Source organism: Protomyctophum bolini (genome assembly GCF_963924005.1).
Source record: "Protomyctophum bolini genome assembly, chromosome: 11".
NCBI classification, from domain to species: Eukaryota; Metazoa; Chordata; class Actinopteri; order Myctophiformes; family Myctophidae; genus Protomyctophum; species Protomyctophum bolini.
Window position 1 is genome coordinate 12,204,906 of NC_137872.1, and position 22,128 is coordinate 12,227,033.

General features: G+C 40.4%; 3 protein-coding genes across 3 annotated transcripts; 1 reads left to right on the forward strand and 2 right to left on the reverse strand.

Moving 5' to 3' along the window:
• Positions 1–5,375: 5,375 nt before the first annotated feature.
• Positions 5,376–10,680, reverse strand: LOC308323947 (ER lumen protein-retaining receptor 2). Its single transcript, XM_080775828.1, has 5 exons — positions 10,365–10,680; positions 9,096–9,196; positions 8,492–8,650; positions 7,643–7,895; positions 5,376–6,999 (listed from the first exon to the last, which is right to left on the reverse strand). The coding sequence occupies exons 1-5, from the start codon at positions 10,453–10,455 to the stop codon at positions 6,965–6,967; spliced, it is 639 nt and encodes a 212-aa protein (XP_080631954.1). The 5' UTR covers positions 10,456–10,680; the 3' UTR covers positions 5,376–6,964.
• A 1,480-nt stretch (positions 10,681–12,160) lies between these two features.
• LOC308323918 (immunoglobulin superfamily member 6) lies at positions 12,161–14,478 on the forward strand. The gene is made up of 6 exons (XM_080775783.1): positions 12,161–12,220; positions 12,601–12,954; positions 13,318–13,415; positions 13,832–13,885; positions 14,090–14,200; positions 14,345–14,478. Exons 1-6 carry the CDS (start codon positions 12,169–12,171, stop codon positions 14,396–14,398), a joined length of 723 nt encoding a protein of 240 aa, XP_080631909.1. The 5' UTR covers positions 12,161–12,168; the 3' UTR covers positions 14,399–14,478.
• Positions 14,479–16,938: 2,460 nt separating this feature from the next.
• On the reverse strand, positions 16,939–21,555 carry mfsd13al (major facilitator superfamily domain containing 13a-like). Its single transcript, XM_080775844.1, has 8 exons — positions 21,498–21,555; positions 20,931–21,228; positions 20,415–20,729; positions 19,699–20,115; positions 19,395–19,549; positions 19,151–19,234; positions 18,832–18,975; positions 16,939–18,212 (listed from the first exon to the last, which is right to left on the reverse strand). Exons 2-8 carry the CDS (start codon positions 21,138–21,140, stop codon positions 18,071–18,073), a joined length of 1,467 nt encoding a protein of 488 aa, XP_080631970.1. The 5' UTR covers positions 21,141–21,228; positions 21,498–21,555; the 3' UTR covers positions 16,939–18,070.
• Between the last annotated feature and the right edge of the window lie 573 nt (positions 21,556–22,128).

Here is a 22,128-nt window from a genome sequence, read left to right on the forward strand (position 1 = left end):
ACTATTGACAGTTAACATTAACATAACATGTTAGTGACATAGATATTCTTAAAATAAAAGAGGCTGGTTAGTGCACTGTCCATAATCTCCTTGTGGACCTTGAGGACTTGAGTTTGAAATTTGAATTAAACTACTACTTTACTTGTTTCCTCAATCTCTAATCTAACCTCAACCTAATATGGCCTATATAGAGGTTGATATGTGCAACATGGGTCGATACCCCCCCCCCCCCCCCCCCCCCCCCCCTGTGCAGAAGATAATAAGCTGGCCCATCTCTGTCTGACAAGATCATGGTGTCAGAGCAGCCTGACACTAGTCCTATTAGAAATAATCATCCTATTATAAACAGGAACATGTCATGCTTACAATTTAGGCATTTAGCAGACACTCTTAATCCAGAGCGATTTACATTAAGCAACAACAAAAACATGGCATACATCACATAAAAAGTAGTTATCATGAATCATGTATAAACTAAAAACGTAACAGTGGAGTATCTATGTAAACTATACATACTATACTATATTATATATTATACATGTGTACTATAAAGTGCTATGACTACATAAAATGCAATTCTAATGCTGTCTATGTAACAAGCTATAAGTCTGTTTAAAATACTATCTAAGCTTACCGTTTCAGAACTACCAATCTGGTTATCTCTATATTTGCTGTTACTAGTTTGATTGATTGATTGAAGTATTTATTAACAGATTGGAGAATTACAGTACATTTCAAGCACAACTCAATACAAAACTGTTAACTGTGGATGACACCATAAAGCATTACACTTGTTTACAATAGGGTCCACCATGTTCAATTCATCATAACATTTAGAGACAAATATACACATAAATCATCATCATAGAGGAGGTAAAAAAACATGTATACAGTGAGGGGAAAAAGGGGTGGGTGGGGGATTCAGATTTTATGGGGGCCAGTTTCGAATTGCAGCCGTCCGTAGGTGCCCTTTGAGAGCGGTTTTGAAGGATTCAAGGGATTCGCATGGCATGACTGTTGGTAGGGCGTTCCACATTTTGGTGGCATAGGAGCGAAAATAAATGTGTCCCTTTTGTGCCGAATCTGGGTTGCACATGCTTTGTTGAACTCCCTCTGGTGTTGTGGGTGTGGACTTTGTTGACATTAAGGAAGTATTTAGACAGGTACATGGGTATCTTGGTGGTGTATCGAATCTTGTGGACCAGACCCATTGCAAGATGCTGTACTCTGTCGTCAACCCTAGGCCATTTTATCACCGGAAAGATTTACGTGTGATAATATTGTCACCCACTCTAACAAAGAAGCCATCTGCCATGATGAGATTATTATTTGATCCAAAGAGAATGGATTCAGTTTTTCCCAGGTGTAAAGATAGTTTATCAGCGAGCCAGGTGCAGATTCTACCGAGTTCAGAGCTGAGGGCCTTTTCAACATGCAGTTTGTTCCTGTCCGAGACCAGCAGTGCCGAGTCATCTACGAACAGGAACAAGTTGCAGTCACAAGCTCATGTCATGTCGTTTACATATATTAGGAACAGTAAAGTAAAGGAATGGAGTTGTTCACGGTGTCAAGCGCCTTTTGGAGGTCCAGCTTGACCATGCCGCAGTATTTGCCTGCATCCACCTCTTGTTTGATGTGGTAGCTCAAATAGAGGAGGAATGTGTCAGTGGAGTGGGATGTTCTGAAGCCAGATTGGAATTCGTGCATACATTTTTTTGTGGCAAGATACTTTTCAACATGTTCATAGACTATTCTTTCCATCACTTTCGAGATGGAGCTTAGAATAGAAATAGGGCGGTAGTTGCCGGGGTCTAATTTGCTCCCTTTCTTGTGCAGGGGGTTACTATGGCCAGTGTTCTTGTTGGTAAGTACAAGCTGTCACCCTGCTGTACTGTATGTTCTCTGGCCAGACCTTGTTCTCCAACATCCGCTGTTCTGTTATCAACACTTCCAGTGTGTTCAATTTCTGTTGTTACACTTGATGGAAAACGTCAATCAAGCATCTGTCCCAATCAAGCATTGTACTGCATGATGGGAGAGTGAGTGAGTGAGTGAGTGAGTGAGTGAGTGAGTGAGTGAGTGAATGATTCTATTTTCGTGTCTGGCTGCCTTTCACAGCCCATCCCGTGGCTTACGGGATTATTCAGTATTATTTAAAGTACATTATATTTCCTGTGCCAACACGCTGACACTAAAATAACAAAAATATCACACAATGTATACATGACTGATCAAGAGTACATTCAAGTAGTCTAATTGTCAGGCTAGACTCTGTGTTGTGTGTGTGTGTGTGTGTGTGTGTGTGTGTGTGTGTGTGTGTGTGTGTGTGTGTGTGTGTGTGTGTAACATCAAGGTCTGTGAGCAAGATACAGTAACTATGTTTTCATTATTTTGTTATTAGGGAGAAGGTTGATTGTTCTGCCTTCACTACTTTGTGTGGAGGTCAAAGTGCAGGGTCGGCCTCTGGCTGACGCACTCACGCACGCACGCACACACACACACACACACACACACACACACACACACACACACACACACACACACACACACACTATGTTCTTACCACTAGGCCATCTGCTAGCTTCTCATTATATCAAAGTATTATAAAATAAATAAAAATAAATCAATTTTAATTAACCACTTTGAAACTGGCATCGTCAGACACATTTTCAACAATAGCAAAAAATAAATAGCCAATCGAATCTACAGGCTCACAACTTGCAATGTGACACGTTATGATCTATTTACACTGCACGTAATCATAGGACAAGGAAGTCTAAAATAGGGCTTAAATGGGTAACTAGTCCAATCTTGTTCTTTGGCTCACTTTTGACCTCCACCAACCACTGTTGTACTGCATTGGGAATAACAGTACACAGCTAACCAATCATATTGCCAATCTTTATTTCTTTTCTACATTTAAAAAAAGCTTTAATTTCATATTTATCTGTCCTGACATTTTTAAATAAATAAAACATCAGTTTTATCAGTTTAATTATCAGTTTGGCTCATGGCTTTATTTGATAAGTGTACTTTGCTGGGAATCTGAGCTAGGAAGGTCAACCTTTTTGACACCAAAGATATTAAAGTACATCTTGTGAACAGATGGCTCATTTCCAGCAGTTGGAGGGGGTTCTTGGCTGAATATACTAAAGCACTCCATGCTCACCTTCAAAGACAATTAGAACTGAATGTTTTATACCATACAGGGATACTCAAATAGATTTACCTGTGGGCCACATTAAAAAAATGGCAAGGGGCCAGGGGCCAGTAGATAAAATTACGACATTAATAATACTTGATAACTTCTCTCTTTCAATTGCTTTATTTTCGCAAAATGTATCAAAGTACAATGTGCATGCACACAATATGTAAATAAATAAATGTGTTACATTTTCTTGCATAAACACAAAGAGCTGTTTCCATAACTGCACAAATTATTGCACATAACATGACATAATAACATGTTATAATAACATAACATGAGTAGCTCTTTGCCTGCCTGCCTGCCTGCCTGTCTGTCTGTCCATGAGTAGTTATTTGTCTGTCTGTCAATGAGTAGCTGTCTTACTGTCTGCCTGTCTATGAGTAGCTGTCTGCCTGCCTGTCTATGAGTAGCTGTCTGTCTGCCTGCCTGCCTGTCCAATTGTCCATGAGTAGCTGTCTGCCTGTCTGAGTAGCTGTCTGCCTGCCTGCCTAATTGTCCATGAGTAGCTGTCTGTCTGCCTGTCTATGATTGAGTAGCTGTCTGCCTGCCTGCCTAATTGTCCATGAGTAGCTGTCTGTCTGCCTGTCTATGAGTAGCTGTCTGCCTTCCTGCCTGTCCAATTGTCCATGAGTAGCTGTCTGTCTGTCTATGAGTAGCTGTCTGCCTGCCTGCCCAATTGTCTATGAGTAGCTGTCTGTCTGTCTATGAGTAGCTGTCTGCCTTCCTGCCTGTCCAATTGTCCATGAGTAGCTGTCTGTCTGTCTATGAGTAGCTGTCTGCCTTCCTGCCTGTCCAATTGTCCATGAGTAGCTGTCTGCCTGCCTGTCCAATTCTCCATGAGTAGCTGTCTGTCTGCCTGTCTATGAGTAGCTGTCTGACTGCCTGCCTGTCCAATTCTCCATGAGTAGCTGTCTGTCTGTCTGCCTGTCTATGAGTAGCTGTCTGCCTGCCTGCCAGCCAGCAAGTTGGTTAACAGAAAATAAATTGTTATGGCTGAGTAAAATAAAATACAATAAACACAATTTGCCTGAAAATAGATTACCCAGCTATGACCTTTTTCATGAAAAAAAATGAGTAGAAGAAGAAGAAGAAGAAAATGCGTTCTGGTAAATCATGTTTACCAAGGGTAACTCGACTAAGCATCAGATACTTGTTTACAGCAAGGCCCACATGGAGCATTTCATGGTAGAGGTTCAATGCCTTGTCCAAGGGCACTTCAACGGTGGTAATTTTAACGTGTCGGATCGCTGATTCGAACTGGCGACCTTCCGGTATCTAGACCGCTCTGCAATCCACTCGGCCACCGCTGCCTCTAGTAGTGATATGGCTGACTGAGTAAAATAAAACAATCTACCTGAAAATAGATAGCTATAAGTGAAGAGCAATTTCCGTAATTTCCGCAATTTCCATTTCCGCAATTTCCGCAATTTCCTCAATTTCCATTTTGCCGCAATTTCCGCAATTTCCATTTCCGCAATTTCCGCAATTACCATTTCCGCAATTTCCATTTCCACCATTTCCGCAATTTCCGCAATTACAATTTCCACAATTTCCGCTTTCCGCAATTTCCATTTCCGCAATTTCCAACTATTAATGGCAGCTGGGTTTCATCATTCAAATAAAATTGAATTCTGTCCGTTTAGCTATAAAATTATGTCAGGGAATAGGGATACACAGTATATGTCTTTCATTTGCATCTCCCCCCCCCCCCCCCCCCCCCAAGCTTTTATTTTCGTTCGAGTAATAGTACAACTCTAATAGTATTACTTATAATAATGTAATTAAAGATAACTTCATTCAGATTTATTTATTTTTATTTCATTTTCCAGATTTTTTTTCTTCTTTTTTTTAGATTTTCATTGGTGGGCCAGTCATAATGGTCCTGCGGGCCTGAGGTTGAGTATCACTGCAATAGACCACCAATTTCAAGTTTTACTTGCATTTACACTTGACATTATAAAGGCGTTAATTTGACAAAGTACTTATGCTTGAGCATTGTAAGATGCACTAATACAAATTTGAATTAATTGTACAGAATGGAATCCTTTATACCCATAATACATATTTTAGCACGTTAGAAACATTTTCAATTGTCACTTATATAAATAAAAGTACAAAACTGCTATCAATGCCTCTAGTATTCCTGCATTATAAACACAAGTCAGAGGATTTTCAAAAAAAATCTTTAATGGAGGTGATATCATGCACAAAATCAGACATGTCCAAGTGTTGAAATAATCCCATTCCTTAAGGAATGACTAGTTAAAATAATTTCTCTGAAAGCAGTGTTAAAATCAATTTTAAAATGAGATTGATGATCTTTACATTTAACTAAAGTCTACCCAATAAAAACCATGAACACTATCGCCATATGCTGTCTGAGACATGTAACTTCAATGTCAGATTAAATGAACATTTAAGTAAACCTTTACTTACTATGGTCAAATGACATGTTACAATTCCATTTTGTTGGGAGTCTTACCATCCCAGCACCTATGCTTTAGTTTTACAAACTAATCATACTTAGTGATTATTCACCGTTACTGTGCTCTTGTTAAATGCAGTGTTTCAACTTTTACATTGCTGATCATGATACTAAAACATGTTCCTATAGTCCACAGGCTATTCACTTCACTGTTGTGGAGCTATGGCAGGGAGAAAGGCTGTGGTTCTAAACTACCGCCAGGTACAAAATGAGTTGCCGCCTATATTGCTCCTGTATTTCAATTTGGTGTTTTTGTTTACATCTATACAGTATAATGAGGCAAAAAAGGAAAAGTATCAGTGAACAGCTGCAGGCCATTATGGATAGGTTTAAAAGAGGGTACAAATTATATATCAAAATAATATTACTGGTAACAAAACTGAATATGCATTATGCAAACAATTCCGTTTAGACAACAAAATCAAGGTTGTGGCTCCTCAACCAGTGTCTAATTTTTACAAGCTCTGAATCCAGGAGTTAACGGTCATGCAATCTCATTGGCAAAACCCCAACGCAACCCATATCCTTACCTTAACCACACCAAACCCATATCCAAATTTAACCATCTCCAACACACATCATTATTTTTTAGAAATGTACAATATACCTAAAGTTAACCATCCATAACGTAATGCCCCATCTATTTTTTACAGTTCTGGCTGTTCACACAATGCATTATGCGTATGATACTTAAAAGTTCAGGAGCCACTACCCCTAAAATAAAATAGGTATAGCCCTACTACACAATTTTCTTTTAAATAAAGCAAAATACTGTCTGAGGAAAATGGACATAAAGCGTTATCAGGCACTCATACAATATTTATCCCACTCTTTTAATAAGACTGTACATTTGTGCATTTCATAACTGAGTTCAACAAGCTACTTTTCTTGAAGTCAAACATAATTTGTGACAAGGTGTCTTTTGTCATACAAAAAAGGAAGAGAAAAAAAAAGCGTATACACCTCAGATGTAGAAAAAAGCTTTTCTCCTATTTGAACAGCAATGAAAACAAGTTTTAAGGCGAGACGTTGAACACAGAAATCCAAAGGTTGAGTGTTGACCTGGGATGATCTTTGTTCAGTTCTGGAGCTTGTTGGTGTTTACCAGTTCCATCAATACTCATCAAGAAGACTAGTGTTTTTACCCCCTCTCCCTCCTCTCCCCTCCATTGGCACTGTCTCAGGCATCTTACGCTGGTTCGGCGGGATTCCATGATGTCACGTCCACGCGTCCTGAGTCATCTGGGAGTCACCACATCCTCTTGTAGCTCTTACGCTGGCAGGCTCAGCTTCTTGCCTTTCAGGACTGATCCAGAGATGCAAAGATTTGAAACACAGTTAAGGTGATTAAAGTTGCATTTATACCCCCAAACGCACAACTGTCACGAATCACGATGCAACACACCTGTTAATTAGAAAATTTGATATTTTTGGACGCGGTTCTAGACTATGTGGATGTCGTAGAACAACACCACTCCATGGGACTTACTTTTCACAGCATCTAGAACAGATGCATTTTTGCACAATTGAAGAAGAGATCTAGCCTAAGGGCCGCTACGGAGGGTAAATCCGCTAAATCGGTATGGAACGTCCAGCGTGTGTTTTTGTTTTGTTTGTTTTTTCCAGTGACTAATTGATACAGGTCTACAACTTGAGGTTAAAAAACAGCTTTAAATAATAGTCTCAATTTCAAAGTAGCCTGAATATTGTTATAATGTACGGTAGGCTAGTATTGTAACTATTGTTAGTTCTGCGGACATTGCTACCACTACCAATACCTGGTCATGAGTGCATAGTGTATGCTATGCCCATGCCTGCTGTGTGTCCAATTTTCTCAGATGTAAACAGATGGTACTACATTAGACTACCTCCACCACTGTGATGAAGGTAAATAGGCTGATTGCAGGCCGAATGCAATGGTGGATGCAAGAAGCAGGGAGAGAACCCACCTTTAGTAACGTAAAGGTAGAAGAAGTCGCAGTAGAGGATAGTCTGGACCACACCGGCAACGATAGCAATCATGTCAAAGAAGCCCTCGAAATAGAAACGCCAGATCCAGTTGAAGAGATAAAGGGCTCGATAGAGGCCGAGGCAGAACAGGTAGTGGGTCGTGATGGTCTCTGCCTCGCCCGTCTTGCTGATCATGAAAAGTTGGGGCAGGATCGCCACGGACTCCAGGTAGATGGAGAATGTCCATAGGATCTAATGGGAGGGAGTTAGTTAGGCCTGATGTATAATTTATTGCATGCCAGACTGGAGTCGCACGCTGAAAATACCATAGATTAACTAACGGTAAACAATCGCAACACATCACACAGCATAAGCATAACACATTGTGAGCTAATAGATCTGCTCATTTGAGCGAGTGACACAGGTGCGCAAACAAGTATTATTTAGTTAACCCATTTAGAACAGAAGCACATTCTAAAAACACCTTCACCTAAGTTTTCTGAAAAAACAACCCCAAAAGGGGTTCCCGGATTGAAAGGTATACAGTTGTTGCGTATAGGGGTTCTCAGTCTAAATAAGTTGAGCACACACACCATTGAACCTTCACTATTAAGGTCCCTGCCTTTTCATACTGATAAGTTCACTGAAGCATTAACCCATTAAAACCAGGAAAGCATTGTGTAATTTTAGATTTTTACGTTGGTTATTTAAAAATAGCAGATATACAAGCTCACAGCGTGTCACTTCGTGCAAAGCCGTCCAAGGAGCTTGTACATCTTATTTGTTTGCATTGTGTTAATAGTTCAACTCAGTGACTTTATATGTCCTTGATCAAACGGAGGACCAACCTCAAGCAGAGAAAAGTCATGGTTGATGAGAACAGAGAGGCCCGCTACGGGAACAACCAGGAACTCTATTCTGAAGCTGTCGTGGTTGCCGTCATATGTTGCCTTGAATTTCATGTAGATCAGGTAGACTGTGGCATAAGCAGCGCCAATGTAGATCACCTGATGAGGAGTAGAGGATGGAAGGCCTTCATGTTATTCATTCTACAGTGTTATGCTTAAATATGGAAATGGTATGAGAAGTACAGTACGTAGGGGAAAAAAAGGAAACGGCTTGGTGATGTGTATGCTATATAATACTGGAGCCAGGAATAATACACTGAAGTCTCGATCTGATAAATAATTAACTATCATGTAATTTGGGAGACAGCAGTCAGCGTCTGGATTCAGGGAGAGAGAGCAGTGTGTGATTGAGATATATTATCTATAGTAGTAACTCTGCCCTAAAGGACAAATGCCTGGCTTGGACATTATCTCATCTAGATACAGGGAGCGGTTAGTCGGTTCTGTTTAGTGTTTAGGAACCATAAAACAGACGAACATCCCTACAACCATATCATAATAATAAGGACATTCACATCACAATGAGACACAGCACATCCTTTACCTTCATGCTTGTGTTGTAGAGAGAGATGAAGGAGCTGAGGAGATCCAGGTAGCGAGTGGTGAAGACCAAAGCAAACAGGATCTGGCTTTTTCCAGAGATACCTGGAGCACAGAAATATACATTTTCAAATGTGATGGTGATAATACTAAAAGTAGAAACCAGCAGATAAATAGATTGACCATTGTTGATCTCTTAATACACATGATATGTCATTTGATCACATGCTAAAACCTAAAACCAATTCTTCCTCTAATTACCGACCCTTGTTGGAAGGTGCAAATGAATATTCCCAAGACACATGGTACATTCCACAGCTTGGTACTAGTTTGTACCAAGTGTATTGTTTAAACAGATGTTTGGTAAGAATGCCAGTCTGCCAGGGGATTAAACTATCCGGTACCATATCATTGCAAAGTCACACGTTTCAAACTAGTCCATCACAAATATATGCATGTCACAAGTTTTATGGAACTGGCATAGCAGTGTTATTACTACTGTATTGCATGGGGCTTGATGCACATTAGCTTTAATGGAAGCAGCAGATGCCAGTGTGCTCTTGCAGAAGTCTATTTACATGCTCTGACAAGCCAGCAAATGCCTTTATCTGACACTGCTGCAGTTTCACATTCGGACTTTGCACGACAACTGCATGTTCAGAATCAGACTAACATGAAAGACAAGATAAGAGCCCGAGATCATGAAATGCTGACCACCAGTGGTGTGTTTTAGTTTATACAATGTATATTCATCAGGCACGACTTGACAGATTCAGGTTGTTGACATCAGAGATCACGGATGTGTGATGTGGTGGGAAGCCATTGTTATGTCGGTACTAGTAGTGAACAAAAACATCTGAAAGAGATATGATACAGGTATGCTAACGGAGCAATATTACTGTTATGAAACTATATGAAATTAGCTAGTTTAGCTACTTCCGTAGCTCTTTCTAGAACGCCACGTCAGAGGCCAGACCTGACAAGTCAAACAGCCAATATGAACGGAGCGCCGATATGAGGAGTGATGATGGTCAGAAAGTATTACATTGGTACTTTAATACGTCATCATCACCTGGTTATTAACCAACACGGTGTCGCAACTGTTACTATGGTGCATTCTCACCGCGCTTACACTAGCCTCCGGTTCGCATGGCTGAATGAATGAACGCAAAATATCAGTCAGTCAAACTAGCTAAGATGCTAACTAGCCTTTAAAAAGATCTCTCACGCCACGTTAAAACACAACTAGTAACAGCTAGAGTCATTTCTTTACCTGCACACGACCTGCTCTTCCATATTTTGAGCAACAGGATGATGATAGCAGCCAGATGAGACAGATCTCCAGTGAGTCTGAACACGTTCATTGTTGCGAAGCAGAAATAAACACACAAGCGTCTTGTCTCGTGGATGTGATGTGAAACGTGCTGGTGTTTTGGTGGTGATGAATCTTCCTCACTCTGAGGAACGACCACGACTTCTAGCAGTTAATGTCTTGTCCTGTTTTTCCAGCAACTTTCTCGCAGCAGCAAGGCCAGTGGGAGACACAGACATCAGACTATGATCACATTGAAAATATGGCGAGTTGCAAGTCGACGTGGAAGGGGGCGTGAGAAAACAAAAAGAAGGGATTCGATTGGATGAAGGCGGTGAGTGACAGCGTGCATATATACGCCTACAACGTGCTGTTGTAACTTGTAACTCTGATATTATAAGGAGACAGACTACTTTATCTGAACTTTCAGATTATATCGTTTCTCAGCCGTTATACAGTTATACTATTGATTGATTGATTGATTGATTGGATACTTATTGAAAACAGTTTGCAATTAGTATTGAGAGGTTTACAATGATAAAAGGATAACACAAAAAGCCCTTGGGGCTTGTTTCCATCGATTGTGGTCCTATGTATTCAATTTAAGACAATAATAAACAAGACATTTAATCAACATTATAGAAATGAGCATACAGTAAACATTGGGTCATTTCTGGTGTTAGGCTTATTAGAGGACCTTGATCTCTTTTATGGTGGTTTTGAAGGAGGGTAAGGAGTTACACTTTTTTGAGTGCAACCACTCCCTTATGTGGCTGGCTGGCTGGTTTCACCACTGGTGCCCAACCTAACACACACAAACACATGCACATATCATATTAACTGTATATATGGTGATTTCGGGTGTGCCAGTACAGTACAGTACAGTACAGTACGTACAGTACAGTACAGTACAGTACAGTACAGTACAGTACAGTACAGTACAGTACAGTACAGTACAGTACAGTACAGTACAGTAGAGGAGAGGGTACAGTAGAGGGACCCCCACATGGTAACTGTCATTTCTCAACTGTTTCGGATGCGGGGCGGCTCGCCGGAATTGGGCCGGCACCATGGGTGCGTTCCTGTGGGTCTGGAACTTCCGCCCCCCCCAGGCCCATTGCAAGTTGCTGTACTCTGTCTTCTGTCTTGAGCCATCCCATAATGTCCAATGCACTGCACTGGTTCTTAGCACGGGTTTGGAGACCACCAGGATTCCAAATGGACCATTATGGGGTCCGTAACTCTGAGAGTTACTGACACAAAGTTAAATTAACACTGTGGATTTTACAGTGTAGATTGGGTTTAGAGAGATTTTAAATTAAAAAAGGCATCAAATTGGAGTCTGTGGCCTAATGAATATCAAACTGGGACATCTTGAAATCAAAACGTTGAGACCACACCTGTACTATACATGTATAACACTATGGTCTCTGACCATAGAGGTCAAATATGGTGCCCAAGGGATGGAAGCAGTGCCTGCTATTGTCTCCAACAGTGCTGGTGAGAAAGTTGAGATTTGATATATTTTCAGTTAATTGCCAAGCCCTACATCATCGCATCAGGGATTACAAAAACAGAGAGATATCACTGTACATTCTTCTGTAACAAAAGTTGCTATGCAATCAGTCACAGTACACGTCACAGAAGCAAAAAGAGGGAAGTGAATGTTAGGGAACTTCAGGATGCTGACTTCCTAACTGTTGACTATTTAGAAAGCTCCACGCAACGAGTCATGAGATCATTGACATTCTGTCAGACTGTAGCAATGAGCTGGTCTGTTTGGCTTTCTCTCTCGCTCAGCTGCCTCCCAGCAGCAGGTAAGATATGAATGTTATACTGCGTTCACACTCACAATCCATCTAGCATTACATGTATTACCTAATGATTTATAATATAAATTAGATAGTAACATTTTGGTTAGACAATTGAACAACAAGCATGTTGCTTGTTGCTTTGTGTTTGAAAGAAAATGTTATAGACTACACTACACTATAATATTTGAATGTAGCGTACAATATTGTTGTATACAGTAATATCCTTAGTTTTCATTTGTACATGATGATCTCTGAGTGAACAAATGTAACCAAATGGACCCGTAAATTTGGTTACATGTTAAAATGATTTTATAGTGTATGTGAATGATAAACATTAATGTATACTTCTCACACTTAACAGTATCTCCATTCATTCGTTCCAGATAGTGTGCTGAAGTTGAACACAGAGAGGTGCCAGTCACTGGAACAGCCAGATAAGATGTGGCGGAGCAGTGGACAATCTGTTTCTCTTCCTTGCAAGTTCAGTTCGGCCTGTCAAAGTGCTGGCTTTCAGTTCCAGTGGTTTGTTTTCAAACAACACTCCCATCACCAACTCCACTTGACTACCAGTACTACCAGTACTCTCAAGTACAGACTGGACGGAGTTGGAGCATCGCTAAACATCCAATCGCTTAATGTCAATGAAAGTGGCATATACTACTGTGTTGCAGTGCTCAATGGAAAACATGAACCAGGAGCACAGATGATAGGATCTGGCACTACTCTAACAGTGAGGGGTAAGAGTATTCATGTAAAAGACAAAGAAAACAGTTAAAGCTGAACACAAAGGAGAAGTAGTAAATACAAAAAAGAAAGAAGAAACAATTGCATTTAAGTTGAATACCGGTATTTCAACATTCTGAATTTCACACTCACTGACATATGTATACTCGCATGCACTCATTTATTTTTCTGACTAGCATGAAAAAGTGTTATGTCGATATTATGATGTCATCAGTCTTGTGAATTATTAGTATTGGGTCTGCTTTCAAATAGAAGATGAATCAAGGAATCACCAGTCAAATAACATAATAACTGAGCATTGGCATTGGGGCATTGGGACTGTTTTTATTCATTCATTTTGTTTTGTTTTTTAACAGAAGGTACATCAATGGTGATATCCAAGTTAATATGGCTACCGTTTACCCTCTTGACCGTCTACAGCCTGGCAGTAATCATACTTATTTTTCTTAAGAAGGTAAACTAACAATTTATGTTTCTTCATGCTATATGGCTTTTTCATGATCTGCCACTGTAATACATATTCAAACAAGACCTTCCAAATGTGAAATTATGGAAAACAGTCAATCTACTGCATGTATACACTTGTTATTGAAGATAACCATAACAAAGATACAGAACCTTGCCATGGAAAAAGGTCCGTTTTAGTAGGAGTTTTGTCCCCTCAGCCATCGCGGCATTAAACAAACTGCCCCGCCGATAGGATGGTTCTGCACAGAGTGGGGACCTCATGTTTTGTTTTTGTTTTTGTATTGTCTTGGTGTTATGTGCTCTGTGTTGTTTTTGATGTGGGTGTTGAACAGATTTTGAAGACAAATATCCTTCGGGACAATAAAGATTATTATTATTATTAACCTGTTCTCCATATTTCAGAATGGCCATGTCATATGTAGTAGAGGCCGAGGGTCAGGAAGGACAGTTGACCAGGTTTGTGGTGGTTTAACACTTGTTTTTATCAAATTATGGAAAACCCTCTGAAGAACAAAAGAGGAAGTCTCAAAGAAAATCACGATTCATTTTTTTTTGTATATTCGTGGCATGTGACACAAATCACAGAATTAATTATTTCTTAAAAAACAACTTCAAGGTGGAGAGTGTTTATACCTAATTGATTATGTTCTATTAATACAGCATGATTCAACGACAAGAATGCAGTTCCGTGCTGTGGTGCAAGAGTTTAGCAGAAGGAACTTGCGGTGCACCCACCATCAGAAGGACAAGAGAGGCCCCTCTCAAAGCCAGGTGAAATGTTATTACAGATTTCTGTGGTTTCCCTATGTAAGACATAGGACACATATAGGAAACGTCTCTGTAGCAATGCTTCGTTTCTCAGAACTTGCAATGTAAACAGTTTACCATTTTATTTCATAACTAATCTCATTACAGGCAGAAGATCCACAGTCAAACTCTGCAACTGATGACATCTATCAAAACCTGTAACTGCCAAGCAAGAATATAGAATGACATTGGTTCCTAATTAATTAGAAAAAAAAAGTTATCCTCGTTTCTCATCATTTTGGACCATGGGCTATAGCCCATATCGTACGGCATACTATAGCGCGCCGTTTTTCATCATTTTTGATGATTTGACAAAAATGAAAAAATGAGAAAAACGATGGGTTATAGCCCATGTTTTTTGAAATTTTGAAAAAAAAAGTTAGCCTCGTTTCTCATCATTTTGGACCATGGGCTATAGCCCATATCGTACGGCATACTATAGCGCGCCGTTTTTCATCATTTTTGATGATTTGACAAAAATGAAAAAAACGATGGGTTATAGCCCATGTTTTTTGAAATTTTGAAAAAAAAAGTTAGCCTCGTTTCTCATCATTTTGGACCATGGGCTATAGCCCATATCGTACGGCATACTATAGCGCGCAGTTTTTCATCATTTTTGATGATTTGACAAAAATGAAAAAATGAAAAAAACGATGGGTTATAGCCCATGTTTTTTGAAAATTTGAAAAAAAAGTTAGCCTCGTTTCTCATCATTTTGGACCATGGGCTATAGCCCATATCGTACGGCATACTATAGCGCGCCGTTTTTCATCATTTTTGATGATTTGACAAAAATGAAAAAAACGATGGGTTATAGCCCATGTTTTTTGAAATTTTGGAAAAAAAAGTTAGCCTCGTTTCTCATCATTTTGGACCATGGGCTATAGCCCATATCGTACGGCATACTATAGCGCGCAGTTTTTCATCATTTTTGATGATTTGACAAAAATGAAAAAATGAAAAAAACGATGGGTTATAGCCCATGTTTTTTGAAATTTTGAAAAAAAAGTTAGCCTCGTTTCTCATCATTTTGGACCATGGGCTATAGCCCATATCGTACGGCATACTATAGCGCGCCATTTTTCATTATTTTTGATGATTTGACAAAAATGAAAAAATGAAAAAAACGATGGGTTATAGCCCATGTTTTTGAAATTTTGAAAAAAAAAATCCAGGCCCATGAATTAGAGCAGTTGTTCCCAAAGTGGGGTCCGGGGACCCCCAGGGGTACCTGAGGGAGTTCCAGGGGGGACCCATCTATTTTGTTCATGTTCATAAAGTGCTAAAGTGTTTAAAGCAGTGGTTCCCAAACTTACATTTAGACGTCTACATTTAGACGTCTGTATACATTTAGACCAGTGGTTCCCAAAGTGGGGTCCGGGGACCCCCAGGGGTACCTGAGGGAGTTCCAGGGGGGACCCATCTATTTTGTTCATGTTCATAAAGTGCTAAAGTGTTTAAAGCAGTGGTTCCCAAACTTACATTTAGACGTCTACATTTAGACGTATACATTTAGACGTCTACATTTAGACAGTGTCCCCCTGAGTGCCTCCCCAGTGCCTCCCCAGTGTCTCCCCAGTGCCTCCCCAGTGCCTCCCCAGTGTGCCCCTGAGTGCCTTCCCAGTGCCTCCCCAGTGTGCACCCCGAGTGCCTTCCCAGTGCCTCCCCAGTGTGCCCCCCGAGTGCCTTCCCAGTGCCTCCCCAGTGTGCCCCTGAGTGCCTCCCCAGTGTCTCCCCAGTGTGCCCCTGAGTGCCTTCCCAGTGCCTCCCCAGTGTGCCCCCCGAGTGCCTCCCCAGTGTGCCCCCCGAGTGCCTCCCCAGTGTGCCCCTGAGTGCCTCCCCAGTGTCTCCCCAGTGCCTCCTCAGTGCCTGCCCAGTGTCTCCAATAGCAATACAAGAGCAATAATACAAATTAATCTTAATGTATTAATCTTATTAATTAATTAATCAAAATTGCGGCCTGTGCCCAGCACCATGCCAAAGCTTTTTCCTGCAGGAAACACTGCTTGTGGTTGTAAATATATTGTTATCCGTGTTGCGAGGATGAGAGGGTACCTGGAAAAATATCTACCCCAAAAGGGGTACCTGGTCCAAAAAAGTTTGGGAACCCCTGAATTAGAGGATAAAGCTCACATGTTACCCAAATAGTTGAATACACAAAAGCTAAGGCACTGGTGTCGTACTTCTGGTTTACCGGAACGGGGTTCAACTCCCTGCAGTGCCCTGCTCAATTTGTTGTATTTACCGGAAAAATTGAGTGTTGCGGAGGATGAGAAACATTAGCAAATTACGGAGTGTTGCGGAGGATGAGAAAGATTAGCAAATTGCGGAGTGTTGCGGAAATTGGAAATTGGAAATTTTGGAAATTGCGGAAATTGGAAATTCCGGAAATTGAAAATTGCGGAAATTGCAGAAATTGGGGAAATTGGAAATTGCGGAAATTGCAAATTGCGGAAATTGTTTCTCATCCTCCGCAACACAAATACAACACATTGAGCAGGGCACTGCAGGGAGTTGAACCCTGTTCCGGTAAACCAGAAGTACGACACCAGTGCCTAAATTGCGGAAATTGGAAATCGCGGAAATCCAAATAAATTGATGTTAATGCCTTAGCTTACTGTAAACTCTTCCTGTGTCAAAGACACTCATTCCTTTTATACACTGTACAGTATACACTACAGTAGATAGATTGATATTTGTGCAATATAAACTTACATGATTTGTGTAATAAATCAGTATAAAAATACAATAAATGTCCTGTTACACCTGGTCCCTTTATTGTACTTAAAGTGTATCATCACAACAAATGGCACATCAATTGCCATAACAGGAGAAAGGCACAATGGAAGTGCTTACAGTATTCTCTATGCACCCTAAAATACAGTCCCAAATAAAAAAAATCCCACTATATACAGTACGAGTGCAGGGTGTAGTCCCCATTGTGCTAGCTAGATGATCAGACATCTCTCATTTTACCTCATTTTGCATCACAATCTTTTAACCACTTCAGCTTATTTTATACTTTGGCTATTCAAAAATAGTACATTTACAAATCTGCTATTTTTTAAACATTTGTGCACATCTTTGGATCTACATACTTCATGTTCATAATCTTTTTTGTTACTGGTGGTCCGCGACCAAATACATAAATCATTCCAGTGGTCCTTGACATGAAAAAGTTTAAGCACCACTGATATAGCAACATAAGTTCTTTCATAAAACCAAGACCTCACCATGCAACTCCTTGCAACCATTATCCCCAATGGTAGTTGCAAGGATTGCATTGGTGCGGTTTGGCCTTTAGGATTTACAAGACATTCGCAGAATCAGCCTCAGGTGTTTATAGGTTAAATTAAATGTATGATGTTTCTTCATACAGGGACAGTGCTATGATTTGCTTTCCAAATCAGTGGGTATAGGTTTGTTAGCAGCCGCTGTTGGCCCATATTGACAGACGTGTTAGTAGTCTGAGATATCTAATCGTCTGGCTATGTACGACTACCATTACGCAAACTGGCACACTTTAAAGTAACAAGGCAATCAGACTTCAAACTGTCTGCCTGTTAAGACATCTTGGTGAGTCACACTTTTACAATCAAATCACCTACAGTAGTTCAGTTAGTGCACTGATTGTTAAGAGGCATGACAGGTTGATGAGCCATTACTCATTAAAAGAAAACTTCAACTTTCACTTGACAGTTTTTCTCAAAGTCCTCAAAACAACACACAAAGCGCTGGTCATCTTATCTTTGTGTTCAACACTAAACTAACAAACCCCAACACCAAACCCAACAGAATCATTCCTTGGAATGTTGGACTGACAGGTTGTCAAAGTTAGCCGTCCATATACTTTATGTCAACTGTATGACTGTTGCGTATGGAGAATGGCTTCCAGGCCAGGGCTTGTAGAACAGCAACACACATGGGCACCAGACACACCAAGTAGAACATGGCCCCATGCAGGTCTTCCAGTGCACTGAGAAGGAGAATTAATAATACCTACTTAATTGATGTGGACCAAATATTTGTATGTTGAATATCATTTAGAACTGCAGTGATGAAAGTGTAGTTATATTTTATTTAGGGATAAAACATTGGTTGTCAATATTTAATTTCTGGTCAACCCTTTTTGTTTTTCCTATAGCAGAGTTATATTTATATTATTATATTCATCCAATCCACTGTTTTATTATTTTCTCATTCAAAATTAAAATGTTCATTTATATAGATTAAACACACAGAAACTATAGTAAAATACGCACATAAGGATGAAGAGCCTTCGCTCGAAACGTCGTCAATAATAAACTTTTGGAGCAGATGAGGGGGGTTCCCTTCTCTTTTTATAAATTAAACACACCCAATAATATAATTTATAAACCCGATTGCTATTTTCAAGAATTATTTCCTCAGTGCTCAAATGTTTATTTTTCCAACACAAAAACAACTAAACAGCTGGACAAAGTCGACTTAGGATCTATATAAATAGGCTAACAATACAGTTACATATAGAATGAGGTTACACTAATCCTGGATATAGTCTCCCAAACAGCAACTGCAGTTAGTTCAGCAGACTGCCATTGAGATGTAGTCTTTACCTTTGATTTGAATTGCTGCTTGCATCCTTCAGCTTTTCATAGCCAAACTGGTTGAGAATACTAACCACCATCATAGGTGCCAGAGATTGGGCAGGTTTAGTGAAAAGTGCATTTGTTCCAAACACCATAGAGGAGAGGGGAGAACTACAGAGACGAAACCAAAATAATCATTAAAATATTGCTATTTAAATAACAGTTCAATTAAATTACCAATGACTGCCAAATATGATCATGACTCAACGGATTAGAGTGAAAATCAGCACTGGACTGGACTACACATAATCTGTCTTTTTTTCCCCCTCTTGTTTTTGTTTTTTACCTGCGCTTGTTCCTCTGCAGATCTGAGTCAATTATGTCAGCCAGAGGTAGACAGAATAGACTGAAGGTCGCCTGAGTAATGACCCTGTATGGAGAATACAAGGTAGAGCAGATATATTGATTTCTTACAACACGTGATATAAAGTAAACCTCATGGCATAGTCAATGAAACACTGAATTATAAATTGTAACTGTAATAGGTAAAACACAATATACCATTCAGTAGAAATGGTGTAGTCTCTTACATGTTAGCAATGAGGAAGAATGCTAGTATATAATAGTAGTGAGGACCCAGAGCCAGCATTACCACAGCCATTCCTGCCTCCACATAGAAGGTGAAAAGAATCATCTTGTAGTAGCCAAGACTATGGAGAAGATTTTGGAGACAGAGGACTAATATCTAGGGTTGAGAAAAGGGTTAAATGATGAAGTGAGTCACAGAGATTTCCAAATGCATCCCCAATGACAAATCTGTACATTTCAAATAGCACTTGAACAACATTTAATAATATCATCGAAAAACTACAGTAGGGCTATGCTGCACAATACCTGTGGGCAAATGAATCCAGCTCCATACATAATACTCTTAGCCAAAGATGGCAGTGCATCAGGGGGAATTAGATGCTCAGCATATATCATGGTGAAGTTATTGCAGAAAGCCACCATGAAGACCTGGAAAAAGTTCATGACCACAAAGAGCTGGAAGTCCCTGTTGGTTAAGATTTGCTTCGACATAGACATTACGGCAGAGAAGGAGAGCGCTGATTCGCCAGAAGCCTCGTCATCAGACCCAGTGGATCCTTTGTTATCAAAGCGACTTTCACTGTGGACGCCTGTATAGAGCATGCAGCCACAGGCCACGATGGCTACCAGCACAGTAAACCATTGGAAGGCTGGGAAATCATCCATGTTGTTGGAGAGGAGACCACAGAATAGCACACTGGAGGAACCAATGAGGGATGCCACCTGAGAATGAAGAACGGAAGGAGAATGCATGGGCTAAACTAAAGGACACTAGATTCTAAAATGTACAGAGAAAAATCAAGCAGAGTTAATGACATCTTTAACCACTTGAACTCTAGCATTCCTATTCGGGGCGCGCCATGATAGGCAAACATTCAGTAAAAACCCCCCCCCGAAAAATAGCAGATCTACAAGCTTACAACGTGTCGCAACACAACATCTTGTGAGATTGCAGATTGCCTCTTTTGGGCAAAGACATTTGGTGCAAGAAAACAAGGAGGGGGCTTTGCTCGCTTGCTTACTTGGTTGTACTTGATGAGTCGTAGGCGACTCTGATGGTGGCTGGAGATTTCAGCGAACAGGGCGCACTGTGCCAACAGCACAAATGTCAACATGCCATCAAACGCGCAGAGCGCCACCGTCAAGTGGAGGCCGCTCATCCAGTCACTGGGGGCGTATGTCCGCCATGGGAACCAGGCCAGCAGAAAGGCCAGGGAGTAGAGGGGAGCTCCGTATAGGATGGAGAGGCGGCGCTGTGAGCAGCAGGGAACGCGGGAGTTGTCTTGCAGGTAACCGAACAGAGGGTCATTCACTGCATTCCACACCATGTATACGATCTGTGAGATACCAAAATGAAGCATCCAGGTGTGTGTCCATATTTGTATTTCAAGACATTTTGAGAATGAGCACACATAGTATTTCCCTAATATACACACATGTGTGTTAATTTATCCATTTGTGCACTCTGTGTTAAATGAACAAATAAGTGAGTGTATGTATGTGTGTGTGTGTGTGTGTGTGTGTGTGTGTGTACTCACTTGTGACTGTTGAAATGCTCCCTCTGATATTTTGTATTTGTTGAGGAAGAGTTTGACATAATAGAAGCTGAAGATACTGTTCATCATGCCAGCTCCAAGAGTGGTCATTGAGTAGGACACTGCTGCAGGGTGGATTCCAAAGTTCACCAGGTGACGCTGAACTCCCCGTCCGTAGGTGCGTGCACCTGGGCCTGTCTTCTCCACGGTCATGGTGATGGTCCGAATCGGTTACACCAAAGTATAATTATGTAGACAATACTGAAACGATTCCACACGGCTGCTTTTTATTTTAACACATCTGCAACGAAATGAATTAAATTAGTTGAGAAATCCCAGATGGCAGTGACATACCACATACCAGCGTCAAAATCGAAGTACAATATAGGAATACTGGACAACTAGAATACACATCAACACAACAGTATAGTCGCGTGCTTTCAGCTGTTGCATCTTCAGCATCGGTTCATTTCGCATATTCGTTTGCAGGTAAATTACAATGGCATAACCACATAAGACCTTCATGACGACTGCTGTCACAAATTAGGTTTTAAATGTGTAATAACTTACAATAATCAGGTCTAACATCAGTTAGCAGCGCCGCGTCCAGTCAAACTCCATTCCTCTGTATATGCGGAAATAGGCGGAACAACAGGACATAAACACATAAACATTTTGAATTCGCTTTGCCAGGTTACATATCCGCTAATCAGCGGATACGGAATAGGTCTGTGTGCGTGCATGTATGTGTGAGTGGAAATGAATGGATACAGCAGTGAAGTAGGCGGGCCCTAGACCGGATTGCACTGAATAAAACTAGGCTTTTTATTAAGAACTTGAAATATTTACTGAGCTCTCGAGTTTAACTATGGACTGCATTTTTGTCATTGTAGCCACTCTATTTATTTTGGAATTGTTTTAATTTTCTGTCATTTATGTATGTACCATGTTATATTATTATTCATTTATTATCTTACACTGAAGTTCCACTGATGCTTATATATAATTGTTTATATAATGTACTCTGACTGTACTGTAAAGATGAATGCACTGTAATGTATTGCCTTCATGCCTTGGTGTTTGTAAGAATACTAAAACAAAAACAAAACGTTTGTTCCGCCTACTTCACCGTGATTGGTCAAGCTGTTTTGACTACGTCATATTGGTTGTGCGCTAGCTGGGTGGATGACAGTATTTGCCA